This window comes from Manacus candei, unplaced genomic scaffold (assembly GCF_025592945.1).
Source record: "Manacus candei isolate 608988 ecotype Guabito, Panama unplaced genomic scaffold, ASM2559294v1 h1tg000035l, whole genome shotgun sequence".
Taxonomy (NCBI): Eukaryota; Metazoa; Chordata; class Aves; order Passeriformes; family Pipridae; genus Manacus; species Manacus candei.
In genome coordinates, this window is record NW_026138083.1 from 5,221,941 (window position 1) to 5,240,374 (window position 18,434).

The 18,434-nt window shown below is 45.6% G+C and overlaps 2 protein-coding genes across 4 annotated transcripts in view; one reads left to right on the forward strand and one right to left on the reverse strand.

The window, feature by feature from the left end:
- The window catches only part of PAK5 (p21 (RAC1) activated kinase 5), a 159,814-nt gene extending 141,395 nt beyond the window's left edge, over window positions 1-18,419 (reverse strand). For 2 of the 3 annotated variants that reach the window (XM_051792794.1, XM_051792786.1), the window contains exon 1: window positions 17,696-17,770. In XM_051792794.1, coding sequence (XP_051648754.1) covers window positions 17,696-17,744 — 49 coding nt within the window. In that variant the 5' untranslated portion in view covers window positions 17,745-17,770. Of the gene's footprint in view, window positions 1-17,695; window positions 17,771-18,404 lie in introns of those variants that run through there. The other variant, XM_051792785.1, reaches the window with a different exon arrangement.
- Window positions 901-13,848, forward strand: LOC127473331 (D-beta-hydroxybutyrate dehydrogenase, mitochondrial-like). The gene is made up of 4 exons (XM_051792807.1): window positions 901-1,243; window positions 6,884-7,036; window positions 9,828-9,958; window positions 12,642-13,848. The coding sequence occupies exons 1-4, from the start codon at window positions 901-903 to the stop codon at window positions 12,987-12,989; spliced, it is 975 nt and encodes a 324-aa protein (XP_051648767.1). The 3' UTR covers window positions 12,990-13,848.
- Window positions 18,420-18,434: the final 15 nt, after the last annotated feature.

Here is an 18,434-nt window from a genome sequence, read left to right on the forward strand (position 1 = left end):
ACGTCAATGAATGACTCTGGCCCCTTTGTATTTTTCACAAACTAACTTTAAATCACAATTAATAAAGGCATCTGTTTCTCTCAATCATTTCATTTTACTCAGAGGAGGCAGATACGACATAGTATCCCTTTCAATAGCTGCTTGGAGAGTTGCTCATATAAAAGAAAGGGCAGAGTAAGCACTGCCTAATCAAATTTCTCCTGTAATTTTAGCTCTCGGGGATCTTTTTTTCAGCAATGTGTAACTGTCATTTTAGCCTACAAGAAGCAGACATTTTCCTCCACCATGGAGTAATGTAGGGACCCTTGAGACAACAGCAGGCACAGACCTGAGCCATGAAAACCCCACGTCGGTTTAATACTATAATGTAACATAAAACGTAACATATAGCGACTGTAACATAATAGTGCAGCTGTATTAGAAATCCCCATCTGACCGATTAGAAACACTCATGCTGCTTTCGTTTCAAGCCCTGCGGCCAGTCTGTAGCACCGGGGCGGTATAAAACCCAGCTGAGCGGAGAAGTTGAACTGTCCACGCAAGCGGATCTCGGCACAGCCCAGCTCCCTTTCGCCGGCGCAGCTCCAGCTGCCCATGGCACGATGCTCCCAGCCCGCGCTTTTCTGCTCGAAACTAAAAGTGGCGAGAGACTCCAGCGGGGACAGACCCCTGCCAAGCCTCGGGCTCCCCCAGGACGCCGCTCCTGCTCCCCACCGGCGCTCGGAGGGAGCGGACACCCCGCACGCCCGCGGAGCGAGGGCGGTGCCTGCGGGCGGCCGCTGCCCGGGGGAGGAGATGCCGGGGAGGGCATGTCGGGCTGGGAGGAGATGCTGGGCGAGAGGGGAGGGCGCTCCATCCCCCCTCTGTCCCAGACGGTGGGGCTGTGGCGGCGCGGGCGGGATGTGGGCAGCGGCCCCTCTGCTGCTCCTGCTCCTGCTCCTGCTGCCGCTGGCGCTGGCGCGGCGGTGGCGGCGCGGGGCGGCGCGGCTGGAGCCGGCCGGGCGGGCCGTGCTCATCACGGGCTGTGACAGCGGCTTCGGGCACCTGCTGGCGCTCCGCCTGCACCGCCTGGGCTTCACCGTGTTCGCCGGCTGCCTCTGCCCCGGCGGCGACGGGGCGCGGCGGCTGCAGCGGGAGGCGGCGGCCGAGCCCGGCCGGCTGCGAGTCCTGCGGCTCGATGTGACCCGCGCCCGCGACGTGCGGGAGGCCAAGGAGATGGTGCTCAGCCACCTCCCCGAGAGAGGTGAGGCCGGACGGGGGGACCGGGGCGGCCGCGGGGGGCTCAGAGACCGCGGGGTCCCCGGGACGGCGGCTCGGTTCGCCCGGGACTGCTGGACTGGGGAGCGCCGTCGCTGATGGTGCTGATCGCAGTTACCGCTGTGGGTAATAACAACAATATTTTGTGTTAAAAATGCCTCGGTGTGTACGCAAACTGGGGCTTGTCCGATTTTTGTACAGCGGGTGCGATTTTTGTACAGCTTCGCCTTCCCACCAGGAGAGGAACTCCCCGAGCGCAGCGGCCCCGGATCCCCCCTGCAGGTATCCCACGGGAGGGAAGGGCAGGGGAAGCGCAGAACAGCTGTGCAGGCGTGGAGGGGTGGGAACGTGATGGATTTCTGGGCAAGATTTGTGGAAAGAGGAAATAAGTAGAAGTGCAGCGAGGGCAGCGGCCGTGCCATACCAGAGCAGCTGCTTCTCGGAGCCACCTGAGGTTGGCCAGGCTAGTCCCTGGAAGGGTTACTGAAAGGGAAATCTGTCGATTACACACCCTGCAGGGAGAGTGCACCCCGGGGAATGGATAGATTTAGCTTCAGAATAATTGCAGACAACCTAAATCCTGGGTTATCCCTTCAGAACACGTGACACAGCGCAGGTGATGGGGCCACAGAACCTCCTTTCCCGCTGGGGCTGCAGGGCGAGAGCCACCCAGGGTGATTCTGGGGATCACTTGGCGCAGAGCACGTTCCTCAGGCTGTTTCCCTCAGATTTACAGACAAATACTTCCTGCTCACACAGGGCATAGGAGTGGAGAATAAAGCACGCAGAGCAGTAATGAAATGCAAGGCCTCTGCCCGCTCATTTGCACATTGGGAAGGGGATGAAATGAGAAGTGAAGTAAGGCGCCGCTCCTTAAGTGCGTGTATTTATGGTTGATCTTGACCTTATCTGATTAAGAGGCCTCCCCTCTCAGGCTTTTTGTCAACCTGCAGACACAACACAGATGACTCACAAAAGCCCTTACAGGCTCCATGGGGACCGGGTCACCTGAAACTCTGGGTTTGAGATGATTTGTCCTGTAGTTCTGACAGCCTGTGCTGTGTCATGTTCACACGCAGTGTCATGTTCATGCTGTCCTGTAGACCCTGGAATCTACAGTTCAGGACTAATTTACTGGTAGAGCAGAAATCCAAACTACTGGTAACACACTTAGCTGGATATTCTGCCACTTCACGGTTTGTTTCCCTATAAATATTTGTTCTATTCTGAGCTGTGAAATTATGTCAATCTGAAAGGATGGCAGATCAATTCGGTGGTATGTAGCTCATTCTCTAGAGTCAAGTAACTGTTGCTCCATGAAACTGCTGGCTCTGGTACCTTCCTTTTTCTTTATTTGTTTTTATGGCTTGTGCACCCATTAAGATGAATTTCTAAAGTATTTTGAGTCCTTTCTTGCTTAGAAAGAAGAAAGTTCGTGCACATTAAAGTCAATATGAACTTTGGACCAGGCCTTTGGAGCATGTTGATTTGCAACTCTCTTAGGCTCTACAGCAAACCTCAGAATTTGTCTGATTTTCTTCTGTTTCAGGCAGGAATTTCTCCTCCTTTTCTTGCCTGTTGTGAGTGGGTGATATGTAGCTGGCAGGGAGGGATATTAGTTTTAGTCCTACCTCCTACTCCAAGGTTATTAAGTACTGTCTTCCACTTAATTAAGATTTTATATTCATGGAATTCAGCCATGGTACAATATTTTGGCCCAGATTCCCTATACAAATAGACTCATCTTTGCAATGAAGACAACCACAGCATAATATTCCATACAAAGGATGGTGACTCATGAAGGTACATAAATAAAACTCAGGAGTCTCATCTGGCCTGCTACCACCCTGCATTGCCATGGACTGAGGGGGTTGTTCTCTCTCTTCATTTTTCACTGGGAACATGGCAAATCACACTTCCCTTCCTTTGGCTAGTTTCCTTTAGTATGGGTTTGGAATCTCTCGGGAGACAGCCCGTCATTTTCACATGGGCTCAGGTTTAGATGAGAAGCTCCAAAGATCAGTGATCCCAGGTATACTTGTCAGAGTTTAGGGAGTCTGGCCTACACTGTGTGTTGGCATGTGCACAGAAAGAGCCTGCAAACACACAGCTCAACTGACTTGAATAGGAGCAGGACTTTTAAGTTTCTGGAAAAACATCAGGTACATTTTTGGCCTAAAAAAGGACTTTGGATATGTTCCTTTTGATCAGCAAGTCACAAAGTAGAAATTATTGGGGAGCTTATGTGAGAGCTACTGTCCTTCTCCTGAAAGCCTCACTAATCTTAAGTTTGGTTTCCTAAAGTGGTTCTTTAGATTCGTGGCTGTATCTTTTAATCTTTGTCCTCGGGATCCATTTTCCCAACACAGAGATCAGTGGAAATCTCTTTGACATCCTGCTTTCCGACATCCAGTCCTGCTTCCCAGTTCACTTATTCCCTGCCTGCTGTAGCACAGTCTAACACCCCTCTTCCTAAACTGGAATGAGTTCTGTTTTGACAGTGACACACCAAACATCAGCTGCTTTTTCCTAAAGTGTCTGTGCATGGACACTGAGGAAATGCAACGTCTCCCTCCTTCAGCTGTTTGATTCTTGTGCCTTGTCCTTCTGGATTTCCATCTGTATTTCTTATGTTACCTGAGCTGCTTTTGTCTAAGCAAATACACAATATATTTTGTATGCACATTTACAGCACTGATTTTTACCACAAACATTTCAGAAAAGAAAGCTCAAAGCAGATTCAAGTACCCTGAGTACAGAGCTGGGCAGGTTGCTTCTTAAGAGGTAGGAAATATTCTGAGAAAGTGGAATAAGGGAATAATGAACTGTTTGTTATTTGGGTCGAATTTTGAGAATTGATTCAACTAAACAAAGTGGCAGGAAAAATTCTGGAAGATATCAGAACATTTCCCTTTCAGAAACGCCAAAACATTCAAAGAAACAGTAAGTTTTGCTTGAGGGCAAACAAAATGTTTTGAGCTGACCCTGAGCAAAATGTGTTTTTATGTTTTACTTGATCTTCCCTTCACAAAAGTCTGTTTCAGTTTAACTCAGGCCAGCTTTTCTCCCCTCTTGGGATTTGGCCACCGTGGAGAAGGAAAGGGCCATTATTCTGTGAACTCTGTTCATGCACACAGGCTGGGCCCAACACTGACCACCTGGAGGCTTTGAAGCACAGGAGGCTGGAGAGAAAACTTAAGCCTTGCTAGCTAAAATCTGTGATTCACAGCTCAGAGGAAGAAAATCAATTGTCTGAAGTTTAATGGCTGTGTTTCCAAAGCCCTAATGAATTCAGGGATATCAGGAGCAAGTGTTCTTGCTGTGCTGCACAGGGTGCAGTGGCAGAAGGAAAATAACTTTTTTAATTAGAAAAGGTAAAGCTGATGATATCAGGGAACAGCTTTTACAGTGATGCCAGGCTTTAGTTTGTGTTGTGTTAGAGCTGGGTTATGTAAAAATAACCCTGAGGACAGAGACCTCCAGCCTTGAGCATACACAGATGGGGTGTGCAGCAACTCGATCCATCAGCAGATTGGATCATGTGCAAGTAAAAAATATTGAAAATTAGCTTTCACAGAGGACCCTAATCCATTGATCTTGAAGCATTTTACTGGGAGGTAAGTCCCATGGGGCTGGTTCTGTTTTAAGAAGGAGAAATAAAGCCAGAAAATGATGGAAAGGTCTGGAACAACAGGGCAATAGTAGGGGGAAGAAGGAAGTGTAAGGTGCCCAATTCCAGTTGCCAGTTTTTTGGTCCATTTCCTCTCCTCTGTCTGCTAAAATTTGGGGCCATGGAAAAGAAGCGAGTACAGACAAAACTGCTGCATTACTAGGACATCAGTCCATCTGTATCTAAAGTTACAAGAGAGGTACAGTGTCCAGGATTGCTGTGTGACAGGCTGCTGAATAGTGATTTAGTCTCTTTGGAGGACAGAGTTATCCAAGTTCTGTCTGGTAAATTCCTGTTCTGTCTGGTAAATTCCTGATCTTGAGTGTTTTGCTCTGCAAATGAGATGTTCACTAAAAGAACTCCATTTCTTTCTCTGTTTAAACACCAATTTGATTAGGTAATAAAATAGTGTATATATGTTAGAAAAGCTTACAGAGGTCTGCTTTACAGACTAATTCCAAAAATTTTCTGTTTCAGCTATTGTTGTGAGTGAAATCTGGTATTGGCAGTTCTTGGCAGGGCTCTGGAAGGACCAAGATACCATGGAATCATTGCAGTAGTTTTGTCAGAGGAGATTAGAAAGAAAAGGCTTCAGCCCAAGCGTTTCTGCAGTGCCTTCTCTGAGGTGATCAAACATCCCCTGAGAATAACTCTGCTACCACAGGTCCAGGAGGCTCCAGCTGGGTCAGCATCACACCCCTGCCCCAGACTCTGTGCCCAGAGGAAGGCAGAGAGGCACTGAGGCCCACTCTGCCCCCCAGAAACCCAGGCTGAGAGATCTGTAGAAGGCATGGCAAAACAATCCTTTGCCTCAGACACACACATAAGAATTGTTTGAAGGAAATGCCTGAGCCAATTGTCAAGGCTGGCAGAACTAAGCTGCGAATGCAGCTGTTTCAGTGCAGGTCAGGCTGCCCTGGTACTCCTTAGTTATGCTGCTGGTCACCTCAGAAACGTTGCCAGTCAGGATTTGAGGATGGAAACACAAATGTTTGCAAAACTGTGCATCTACAGATCTGTGCCGTGAGGGCATGGAGAGTCAGCATGGCTTGATCAGCATTTAGGCAGCGTGTCAGCTCCAGCCTGAGCACTCCTCACTTCAACAGACAGGCATTTCCAGCAGCTGAGCTTGTTAACACTGTGCAGGGCTCACATGAAATGTGCTGTGGCTTTGGGCTAAAGGGCTTCAAACTTTCTGTCACAGAGTTCTGTAAGAACAAGCTTTGCTGCCAATAAATTTCTGCTTGTAAATGCTGAAATCTTACTGTGATTGAAAGGGTGGGGCTCCTTACCACCAAAACCTGTCCTTATTGTGGGTAATAAAGTTGTTTAAGAGTACAAAATTTAAAAAACACTGTAGCCACTGACCTTGTTTGATTACCCAGTGCTTCACCCATGTACCTGATTCTGGCTGATTTCAGAAGGAATCAAAGCTCAAATCCTAGAAAAGGATCCAAGACTTAGGCTCCTAAATTAGTCAGTCACTTTGAAAATAGTACCCCTTAGCCTTTAGACTGCTTAATATAATTTTCACAAAGCTGCTCATAGCACACAGTGGGATTAAAGTAATTAAAATATCATGGCACACCACACTGTCAGTAAGATTTAGCCTCCCAGATCATATTACTCATAAATAACTTAAGATGACTATAAAGTGAGTGATTATTAAATAGCACTGAGACTTAAACAAAAGGTGTCCCTGCCCATGGCAGGGCAGTGGAACTAGATGATCTTTAAGGATCCTTCCAAGTCAAACCATTCCATGTAGTCCAGATAATGGCCACAACTGCATTCATTCCTCAAACAAAACATGCCTGCGCTTACAAGCAGAAAAGACAAAAACATAACACAACTATATGGTTGTTTCCAAGGGTCCAAATCACCAGAGCTGCTTTGTTTTCTAGTGGTGGCTGTTTCTCAGTTAAAGATGCTCGTTGAGACATTTCTCTTCCACAGGTTTCTGGGGGCTTGTCAACAATGCAGGAATATCAACTTTTGGCGAGACAGGGTGGCTGTCTATGGAGACATACGAAAAATTTGCAGATGTGAATCTCCTTGGGAGCATCAGGACAACCCTGGAATTTCTTCCCCTTCTAAGGAAATACAAGGGTAATGCTAATCCACTGTTATTTAGAGTTGTAGAATAATTAGCTTACTATAATCAGGGTAATGTAGCATCTATAAAAGCAGCTTTAATTGTCTCTCATTGAACTGAAATGACAGCCTCCTTCTGTGTGGCCTGAAAGAGCAACTTGATCCTGAAAAGAGGGTAAAGTCATAAGAGCAAAAAATATCCTTAAAGATTCTGTCTTGCAGCACATAGAAGTATTTACAAATAAGGATTTATCTCAGTGTTTGACTCAAAAAAAGCGAGGAAAAATGTTTACAGGAGATCACTAAGCCCAGGCAAGACTTTGTAAGCACTGACAATGAGAAAACACAAAGATCCAATGAACTGCTTAATGTTATTACTTAGGCTTTACTATTTTACTGTTTGGCAATTAGGAGAGAAAGGATGACCTTGCAGAGGTGAACTAGAGACATCCAGCTTCCAGTTCCAGGTCTAACAAGATCCTCTCTGTGACCTGGGGCAGGAGACTTCAAGTATGTGAAACAGTGTCATACACAGAGACACACAGGTATCCAGTGGGATAAATGCATTTGCATGGGCCTCCACACTCGTGGGCTTTATCCTTTCTTCTGAGAAGAAATGGTTTCATAACCCTCTCCAGCATGGCAGCACATCTCAATTGCTTTGCAGTTTGCTCCCTACCTGTCTCCATCTGTATTTGGGAAAGAGGATACCCTTTTCCTTTCTCCCACTGTTGCTTAGCTTGTGTGTGTCAGCTGTAACAGATGAGGATTTGTGCTCTGTGTGTGCAGCATCAGGCACAGGAAGGGCTGAGTTTCATCTGGAAGCCCCAGATGTCACTGCTACACAAACTGTTAGTAAGATAAAAGCATCCCCTTTTCTTTCTGGCTACTCTGCTTCTTTCTGCTTGGTTGCCTTTGGTTAATGATATTCTGACACAAGGAGAAAGAAGCCTTTAAATACCACGAGCTGGATGTGTTTTTTTAAAAGAATGTGCTATTGTGTATACCCAGTGAGTGTGTTATGTGGCCATTACACAGGGGGACACCCCTTTTTTCCTGTGATGTCCTGCTTACTGCTAAAACTCTGTGATGCTGATCCACCAGAGGCATTTCTCTGACTTCCTGAATTGCACGGGGTTACTCTGAAGCGAAGGGGACTAATTGTGTGTATGATATTAAGTACATGCATAAACTTTTAGAAGATTGAGGTCTGGATGGCTGCACATACACAGCACAGAGGAGCACTCTGCATCTCACCCCTGGCTGACAATGCTGCCTTGATTAACTGCTGCACTCCATTTTCAAGTTCCATCTATGCAGGAGAGGAGGCCAGGGCACTTTTAGGAAAAACCCAAGGTTTCCTGTCTCCTTCCTTGCAGGAACAGCCAGGACAGCTAAAGCTCATGTTCTTGGGGGCAGCAAGCAAGATGTCCAAATGAAAAGCCTGAATTACAAATGTCAGTGTGTTCTCCTGGGAAAGCTGGGTTTCAGTCACCTGAGGCAAAGAGAGAAGGGAAATGATGTGTCCCCCATCCTGGGTGTGGGCCCCAAATGACTTGGCTACTGGACAAAGGAGGCAGAGGCTGTTCTACCATCACTCACCGTGAAGGAAGGGGCTTGCTGCCATTTTAGGATGGGCAGCTATTCCAAGAAAACCTTCAAGATTATTAGTACCTGTAAAGAGAGGTATTGCCCTCCAGCCTAGAACTTAAGCGTCCTACCCTGAGAGGAGCAACATTTCCCCAGATCTTTTCCAGCCTGCCAAGTCAGCTGATGCAGCATCTTGATCAGCAAGCTGGTAGTTCTTTTCCTCTTACTGTGTGTAAGATTTATTCAGGACACTATGTAGGAAGGCAGGGAACCTAATTCAGAATGACAGATTTCACAGCATTCTCATGACACCCTTTTGATATCCCACAACCCTATTCCTTTTGGTCGGACCTGGGGCCCAGATGTATCTGCATCTGTGGCAGCAACAGGAGTGCAGCTCTGTTCTCTGCATTGTTAGAGACAAGGCCACCTTCTGCCTCACCTCTGGTATTTATATATCCACATTCACACATTCCTTACTCTATGGTATGACTATGTGACAGAAGTTGACAAGTAAACAATGGAAATGAAGCACAGCCCAGTGACTCAGATCAGAAATCTCTGCTATAAAGTCATGCCTGCGCTCAGCAGGAGCTACAAAGGGGGAAAAGCAGCACAGATCAGGGAAATTATGGCAAAGCAGTGTAATGCTGCACACATTTTGTCAAGTCACATTTCCTGGGTGAGGCTTATCAGTGTTCAGTCTGACTTTGACTTTGTGTGCACAGTTATAAAGCCGTGCCTCAGTGCACAGACATCATTAGCACAGGAAAAATGGTATGAGTAACCATATATCCAGCTCAGGGCAAATCATCTACTCCTCTCCTCTCCTTTGCAGTCTTCCTCTTACCAGCGCAGTGGTTTGTTACTACTTTTCAGTCTAAAGTTTTCAGGGGACTGCTTTGTTTCCAGCTTTTCCACCCTGTCTCAGACTCAGCAGGAATAAGCAGCACACTGGGAGTGCGTTAAACTTCGCCTGGTCCAGCATCTGTCACTAGATGGAAGGAGGGCAGGTTTTTGTGTGCAGTTCTCTGCCTACAGAGCTGAGTGCATTCTGTGCTGGGGAGCGAGTGCTTACACTGCCCAGCTTTGGCATACTCTGCAGTAAAGCAGCCTCATAAATACCACAGAATTAGCAGCTCAAAGCCTGAGGTAAACCAATTCCACATTAAAGACTGAGAGCGAAGTTATGTGATTTGAACTGTTTTCTTTCCAGGACGTATTGTTTTCATGTCCAGCATCATTGCTTATTTTACTCTGGGAAATGGCATTTATTCCATGACCAAGGCAGCAATTGAAAAATTCTGTGATGCTCTAAGACTGGAAATGAAGAAGTTTGGTGTCCAGGTAAGTGATGTAACAAGTACCTTGTGTGAAACTCTATGTTGTTCCTAATACTCATTTTCATATCCCCGAACCAGCACAAGGTGGAAATTTTGGCCAAGGGAACAAGGGTATGCAAAATGATATCCAATCTTGTGCAAAGTAAGCTCCCTGCATCCAAAGTGACAAAGATAAAGATCAGAACTGAACCCGTGGGTGCAGCTTCCCTTCAGAAAGAGGTGGTTTCTCTGTGGCTTATCAGTCAGCTGGAAATCACTAAGAACAGTGGGCCTGAGTGATGTCTGCAGTTCTGAGAAGCTGTGGGACAGCAGGTTTGTGTGCCAGCACTGGAACTTGCACATTTTTTCCACATTCTCTACAGTGGAGAAACTTCCTGACACAGGCCTGCCTGAGCAGTGCCATATCCCACACAGAGCTTGTAACAGCACCAAATAAGTCAAATGTTCCCTGGGGTGGCTGCAGGAGCAAAGAGCCCAGACCCTGAGTGCTATGCAGAGAGAGGAGGGGGCTTGTCACCCTCCTGAGGGGTTCTTTCTCTTCTCTTACAACATCAGTGCTTAAAAGCTCCTTCCTTTCTGTGAGAACAGCAAGAGGCATTATTGTGCAGAGTAATTATGTTTTTATTCTCTTAACCTAAGAGGCTCTAAGAGTGCTCTTAGTGCCCTGCCTAAGCAACACTGATAGTCAAACTTGAAGCTTAGATCACTAAGTAGCTTCATTAGGCTTTTTCCTTGGAGTCACTCTACTGTTGAAACACTCTTCTCAAACCCTAAAAGTCTCTCCTGGAGGGTTTACATTGGTGCTCTCTTTACATACACAGATTTACAGCATTGTTCAGAAGCTTTGTGTTGGGAAAAAAATTACAGCTATGCACCTATTAACCACTCTTGTCAGATAAATACAAAATGCTATAAAATGCTATAAAATGCGAGTGATTTTATGGATCCTAATACCCCACAGCATGATGAGGATTTCAACTGATTAGCTGAGGATAATCTCAAATGCATGGAAGAGCTTAGTTTAACAAGTTAGCTACTTCGGTAGTTTTGGGATTTTTACTGTTCCCCTCCTTGGAACAGACCCAGCACACAGAGTGAGCCAGGCTGACAAACATTTCCACAACGTCCATGAGAGTTATTTTTCTGTCTCCCGCTGTATGCAAGATGCTGGCTGGCATTTGCCTGAGAACCTACCCTGTGGAGAGTCTTCAAAATACACAGTCCTGCTTCCCTGTGCTCCCTTTCCCCTGCTCTGTTGTCCCCTCTGTCCTTTCAGGAGAAAGCTGCACAGAGGTGACAAGGAACAGATGGAGCTATGGCTGAACTCTGGCCACACAAGCTGGCTGCCTACAGCAATCAAAGTACTTGTCTTCCATTAGAAAGGCTACAGAAAATCAAGGAACGGAAAAAAATACCATCTCTCCTTCTCTTCTAGCCAACTCAAAAAAGGGAAGTTTTTACACCCCCTTTGTTTACAATAAATGTGGGAGATTTGCTATTGGCATTAATTTGTCTGATAACAGACACTTCTCTAAATAGCACCAAAAGGGAAGACTCCTAAAGATGTCCTGGGACAAACCTACCCGAGGCAGCATAAGCTGCCCCAGCTGTGCACACCATCTCTGCTGGAGTCTGTCCTGCTCCCCATGAATAGGATCTGCCCCCAATCCTTCAGATGTGCCCTGCAGGCTGAGAGCAGCCCCTTGCCAGCACTGACACACAGGTGGGAGCCGTGGTAGATGGGCTGGGTGGCAGATTGGAGACATTAAGGTTTTATGTGACCACAGACTTCCCAGAGAGCACCTGTCACATCCCCGAGTCTCCTACACAGCTCAGCACTGGTTTTCCTCACCTTGTGTTACACTCTGTAGAAATCAGGTCAGTCAAATGCCATGGAGCTTTTAATGTTGCATATCTACAAATAGTTTGAACAAGCCTGCTGCTAACTGAGGGAAAGCATGGGTACTGTGAGTGCTCAGCCTGCTCTGAAATTCCCCAGAAGCCTCAGAAACAACACACACAAAGAAAACAGGCAGAGCAGCAAAGGACCTGTGTGCTCTCAATTTAAATCTACATGTGCACAAACCCACAGAAATTTGCTGACAACTTCAGTGAGAGGCAGACCAGGAGCTTTGGTTCCCCCTGTACTTGGCTGACAAGACCTAGTTTACTTTTAATTACACCTACTTGGGGAAAACAGTACTTCTTTCCCCAGGACCTTCTAATTTTCTTTGACATCTCCTTTTGTCCCAAATTGGGTCAAAAAAATTATCAATTTCAAGATTCTCCACTGAGGGAAAAATCCAAAGTATTCCACTTTGGAGACATCAAAGTCATACTGAAATGCTTTGTCTCAGTATTGTCAAAACATTTATACCATTAAGCCTTCTATAAAAATCAAAGATGCACTATTGCATTCTGTGAGGGTGTGCTGAGTAGTCAAAACAAGAACATTAACATCAGAGTGAAATGAGGAAGTCAGAATAAAGCACCTCTGCAATCTTAAACGTTTCACGGGAATACATTTTGATCTCAGTCAAGTTTCAAAGGTTAAAATTCCAACAAAGCAGCATTTCCCGTAAGAAATCTGCCTGCAGAAAGCTTTTGATCTGTTTCCTTGACTGTGGGATTTAATTGAATTCACAGTGACTGATTGCACCTTGCTAAGTTTTACACCTTGCTCCCAGGTCTGTATTATTCAGCCAGGAAATTACGCGCGCTCCACAAGAATCCAGCCACCGGTCAGCGCCGAGGAGATCTGGAGCGAACTCAGCGAAGAGGAAAAGGCTGTTTACAACAAGGAGTACGTTCAGGAGCGGGCAGACTTTTTCAACAGCATTCTCAGTGAAGGAAGCACAAATGGCCACGAGGTTGTGGATGCCATGGTAGACGCTTTAACATCTCCTGCACCCAAGGCACGTTACATGGTGGCAAAGCTGAAGGAAAAGGCACTGGTGTTTGTGTGTGCTTTATTCCCCACTGTTGTGATGGATTCTGTTTTGTCTTATGCTCTGAGTAAAGTAAAACTTGCATAGCCTACTTGGGTGAGGCAGTTTTCAAAATGTGAAGTTCAGGGCTGAATTTAATGCCCCCAGGCATTATAATGACACCAGTTAACCAATACAAGCTTTGGAGGGTCTCCCTAGTCAAAACTGTCACTGATTCACAGGGAAAAAAATATACAGGACCCCCCCTGTGCAAAATTAAATCAGTTGTCTAGGTAACTTTATCTCTCCTGCGTGGAAAAAAAAAGGCCACTTAAACTGCTTTAGGTATTGCCTAGAAACTTTAATTCAGCTTTTCCTACTTCAATAGCAGGGTGTTGTGTTACAGACACGATGCAGACAAAATGGAGCACATCCTACAGGGCAACTGTACACCTGAAGTCATCCCAGCAGAGATGAAAAGACCTTAGTTGTAGAAACTTGAGCAGCCATTTATTCAGAGGTGATAGGGAGAGATTAGGGAAAAGTTAGGAATGAGCAATGGACCCTGAAATACTTTGAATGGAGTTAAGTGGCTGTAGCCAAAGTGTCAAAGCTCTGAGCAACCTGATCTAGTGAAATGTGTCCCTGCCTGTGGCAAGGGGGTTGGAAATGGATGATCTTTAAGGTCCCTTCCAACCCAAACCATTCTATGATACTATGAATGATAAAGTTGTAATATGGGAACAGTGTCTTGGCTAACTACAGTTCAGTCCTTTTTCAGGTTGTTCTGAACAAATCTGTAGCAAAGCCAATATATCAAACACTTTGGAAAATAAGTTGCATATTCTATTTATTTATATATGAGTATTTAATCCTAAATAAACTGTCTTTTATCTGATGTCTGGATTAATCAATGTGTTAACTAAGGTGACAGATATCAGTATTCTTGGAACTCAGAAAAATCATATTCAGCCTGGAGCTCTGGTTTTGCTACCTTATAAGGAACAGGGTCTGATGAAGTATCTATTAACAAGAAGAGGGGAAACTTTAGTAACTTTTATCTATGAGAGTAATTGAGCATGGTGGCTTCATTAACAGTCTCCTACTAATTGTTGTGGGAAAGATTCCTGGTTTACACATACACAGTTTTAAATTTGGCTTGATTGTGGCATGGCACAAAATCCAAGAACTCAGGGACCAAAAGATCCCAGAACAGCTGGAATCAACTGTGGTGACACTGGTAGATACAGGGCAGGAGCGTGGAGCTTCAGCCTCCCCCATGCCAGCTCTCCCAAATCAAACCAAAGACTCTGCTGTAAGTTGACATGGTTAACTTTTTGGTCTGAACCAGAAAGTGCATCCTATACCTGGAAGTCATTCTTAATATGTTAAATTAATTACTGAGAAACATTAATGCTCTCCTCAGTGGGTAATTGGGCAGCTAGGATGAGCAAACAGACTGATTATTCCAGGTTTTCTCCTGGTACACTCAGCAGTGGAACAGCAACTGCACCTGTTGGAGATTGTGGAACACGTTACTTCTCTTTCCAAATGCTGGACCCATCCCTGGAGCTGGCATTGGCAGGAGGACGAGCCTGGGCTCCCAACTGTTCCACAGCAAGATAATCAGATGATTATCATCCCTCTCCTCATTTAACCACAACTGAGCAAGGCCAAGCAAGGGAACAGGAGCAAGGCTTATTCCAACTGAACCAATGGATTTCTTGTATAGGAATTCTCCCTGCTTGACCTCAGGGATTTCAGCAGCCTTACATTACTCTGGAAGCATTGCTTTCATGCTCTTATCTGTTCTTAGTGCAGATTACCCTTCTTCACAACAAGTAGCACTGAACTCCACAAGCAGCTTTGAAACCCAGATGTTTCTCCATCAGGCCCAGGGAACAGGAGCTTCTCTCTGCCTCAAAAACAATGTCACTTCCCATTGCACTGTCTCCCTTCTGTTTACATTTCTAAAAGCTACTGCACTAAGTTGCTCAGAGCCAGCACCATCAGATCTGCCCTGCAGATGCAAAATAACTCCCAACTGAAAACTCCTCCTTTATTTGCTGTGTGCGGGGTGAAGCGAGTGATCAATATTTCAGTAGCCTCCTGTAACATCAGATGAGCAAGGCTCCAGAACATCTATTCTTTCACCTTGAAAACTAAGAACTTGCAGTGCACAGGATTTTAGAGAGGGTACAGTGACAGGCTGGGTGAGAACCAATGGGACAAATAAAGGCAGTTTGTATTTTCATCGCTGTCTAACCCATCAGAGTAGAAGCTAAGTGAAAAACAGCTGTAACGCTATTTCTTCTTTCCCTTCAGCTTTTTAACATGATCTGCATATAAAGAACTAATCAAGAGAGAGTCAGAGCTTCAATTATTAACAGAACAACCCACTGAAAGTCATCTGGAGTCCTCCCACTGAGTTATATGTGTTCTAAGGCACAGCATTAGACAAGTAAACATGATAAAAAAAAGTAGTGGGAATGATTTTAGAATCCCTGGGCTGAATAGGAAAGAGACCCTCATAGGAAATGGTGATGGAAAAAAAAGTTAATTTTTCCCTTGAAAACAACCACCCCAAAGGAGGCACAGCTTTCCCCCCAAGTCTCTTCTCCAAGGACACAGTATCAGGGAGTTAAAAGTTATGTCATGGACTTTCCCTTCTATGCAAAGGTTTATTCCCAAGAGTGCATATTATTGGTAGAAAGAATGAGCATTGTTTTTGACAGCAAACAATTACAGAAGGACTATAAAGAAGAGCAAACAAGTTAAGTAAAATCAGTTTAGTAGGTTTTGTGTTGATCTGAGTTGATATTAACAACTTCATAGAGTGGCACCAAAACCAGAAACAGTGGAGCCCAGGAAAGACACATATAGCACAAGGATCTGGGGTGGCTGTGCTGCTGCATGAAACAAAGATCATCCCCAGAAGTTCCTTGTTCTTTCCAGAAGGAGACTATTTCCCTGATTTGAGAGGGTGCAGTTACACTCCCTCCCCAATACAGCTGCACCTCACTCCCACTGCAGTGCCATGGAAGGGCAAGGCAGAGAAGTGTATCGACACTTAGCAACACTGACATCCTGATTTCATCTCCTGCTCCCTCAGTGTAACTCGCAGCGACCTGAAACAGTCCAGATGACCTTCAGAATTAGCCAAATGTGTAAATTTGTGTCATTCTCCCCAGCTGGCAAATCTGAATGAGATGGAATGCACCACACAGCAGATTTTTTGCGGTAGCATCAGAATCCGGAGAGCTGGATAACAGTGATAATTACTTGCACAGTAAAAGGCTCAAGTGAAAACCATGCAACCCTCAAGCACACCTTCCAGCTGAAGTCAGGACTTCAGGACTAGCAGGACTTCAGTGCCAACCAGCACAAGAGTCCTTGTGGTGCACAGCTTCCCTCCAGAGGTCGGCTGTGGGACATTTGTAATATCCTCGTGCTTTTACAGCCACAGAAAAAACACCCCAGCACAATACAGAGACAGCAACTGAAACGACAGCTGTATTGTTCCCCTTGTTCCATGGAGGGACTGTGTAAGTGCTGTCAGCATGGCCCCTTCTGCTGGCACCAAACAAAACCTCACAGCCCCTGTACTTCAAATTCTTGGCACCACCTGTTTATCAGTGAAATGTTTTCACATGTAATTCCTACCCCATCAGACCTCTGGGCAGCCCTGCCCTCAGGTGAAGACTCAGGCAGTGCAGACACCTGGGTCTGCACCAGACCACGGGAACACTGTGTCCAGTTTTGTGCTGTGACTCCCAGGTATGGCTCTGGGAGCTGTAATCTCTGGGCTGTGTTTAAAGCTCTGGGCAGTTTACACCTTTCTTTCCTTAGCGCAGTCAATTACATTTTTACCAGCACCATCCCACTTGCATTCCTGCATTAGCCTGGCACTCCTCCAAAACTGAGCTGTCAGCCACAGAGAGCCCAACAGCTTGAGGCTTTAGACCTTGGAATAATTTTCTCTTGCGAACTTTATCTCTGAAGGCAGGAAATACTGTGAGTTTCTCTTATAGGACTTAGATCCTATTTATTTTGGATATGTTGCAGTACCCTAATACCAGAGCAGCATCTCTGCTCTTGAAGCCACACTGCTTGGAAACATCCAATATCATGTTCAGCTGCTGAAAAAGGATGGTTTGCTTCTTGCATCAGGAGTTCTTACTGTGACTCTCAAAAAGCTCATGGAAAGCAGATCACCATGACAAAATAAATCAAGCATAAAAATCTAAATATATACACATGCAGTTCATGTACATTCACACTTGGAGTGACATACTAAGTACCCATACTTGTTACAGTCTGTTTCATGTGTTTCCACAATTTCCAGAGTCAAGTCATGCAGGTGTTTCTGACAGGATCTTCAGTTATTTTCATCTTGGGCTAAATTTCAGAATACATGTGCTAGCTTTTCTAATGGGCATTTAATGTGTGCTGTTCTACAAAATTAAAAAAAGGCAACTTACCCTGGGCCTTACTTAGGCCAAGACACACGTGTTTCCTTATTTTTGGCAGCAGTAAAAGCACAAATTCTACACAGAACCGGCAGGGGAACATCTTCTGCTGTGCCATGCCCACATCATCCATTTAGTGCGACCAAGGAGAAAGAGAAGGGCCTGGGAGCTCTATTTTCCAAAGAGGAAAGCAATCCACCAAGGCAGAACAATGCAAGACTAACAATCCAGCCAATTAACATAACAAAGTGCTAAAACGAAATAGCTACTGTACAAATGGCACTCCTTGCAGGCTAAATAATGAAGTACTTTATGCTAAAATGATGTTTTTCTCTTGTGACTCACCACACAGTCCCAGGGCTTTCATCACCCGCCTCTCCATGCTGTTGGACATGGCTCCAGCTGCGCGTCACCACTTCCCTGGCAGAAGAGATTTCACATCAAAAAACAATTTTTGTTGAATTTCCTAATGCTAGAGGTGATTTGCAAATGATTCAATGGAACAAGACAAAGAGTCTCACTGCAGTTATCCCATACACTATTACTGACCCTGACAGGAGCACTGAGGGCTGGGCTGTGGCATCTGGAAATTAGGCACTAAGGGAAGTTGAGAGAAAAGAAATACAGAGGGCCTGGGCAGTCCCAGTGTTACTGCTGTTGCCTTCTAGAATGACTCAGGCTCCACTTGAACAGTTTTGAGCATTTTTCCCCATTCATTGACATTCTTCTGCTGTTAATAAACAGGTTTCTCCTTCCAGCCCAGACTGTGAACGATTATGTTTCCATTCAAGTCTAACACAGCTCATTTATATTATTGTGCTACACAAACCCTGTGGGGACAGCTGTGCAGTTGGGTTATACACAGACCTCGCCGCTCCACTTTTGCGGTGACTCTAATAAAATTTAGAGGGTAAAACAACTATTCAGCGCTGCTTTCCGTAGAACGAGAAGGAGGTGTGTTAAGTAAGTCGGCAATAAGACAACAAAGGCCACGACACCCAACTCCTTCCCCGCGTGGCCGCCTCACCCCCGGCGGCTCGGGGCCGGTCCGTACCGAGCTGAGGGGACCCGACGGCGCTGAGGG

Coding starts and splice junctions, on each gene's coding strand:
- LOC127473331 (XM_051792807.1), top strand. CDS start 901: ATGTGGGCAGCGGCCCCTCTGCTGCTCCTGCTCCTGCTCCTGCTGCCG. Junction 7,037..9,827: donor CCTTCTAAGGAAATACAAGG/GTAATGCTAATC, acceptor TTTTCTTTCCAG/GACGTATTGTTTTCATGTCC. Junction 9,959..12,641: donor TGAAGAAGTTTGGTGTCCAG/GTAAGTGATGTA, acceptor CCTTGCTCCCAG/GTCTGTATTATTCAGCCAGG.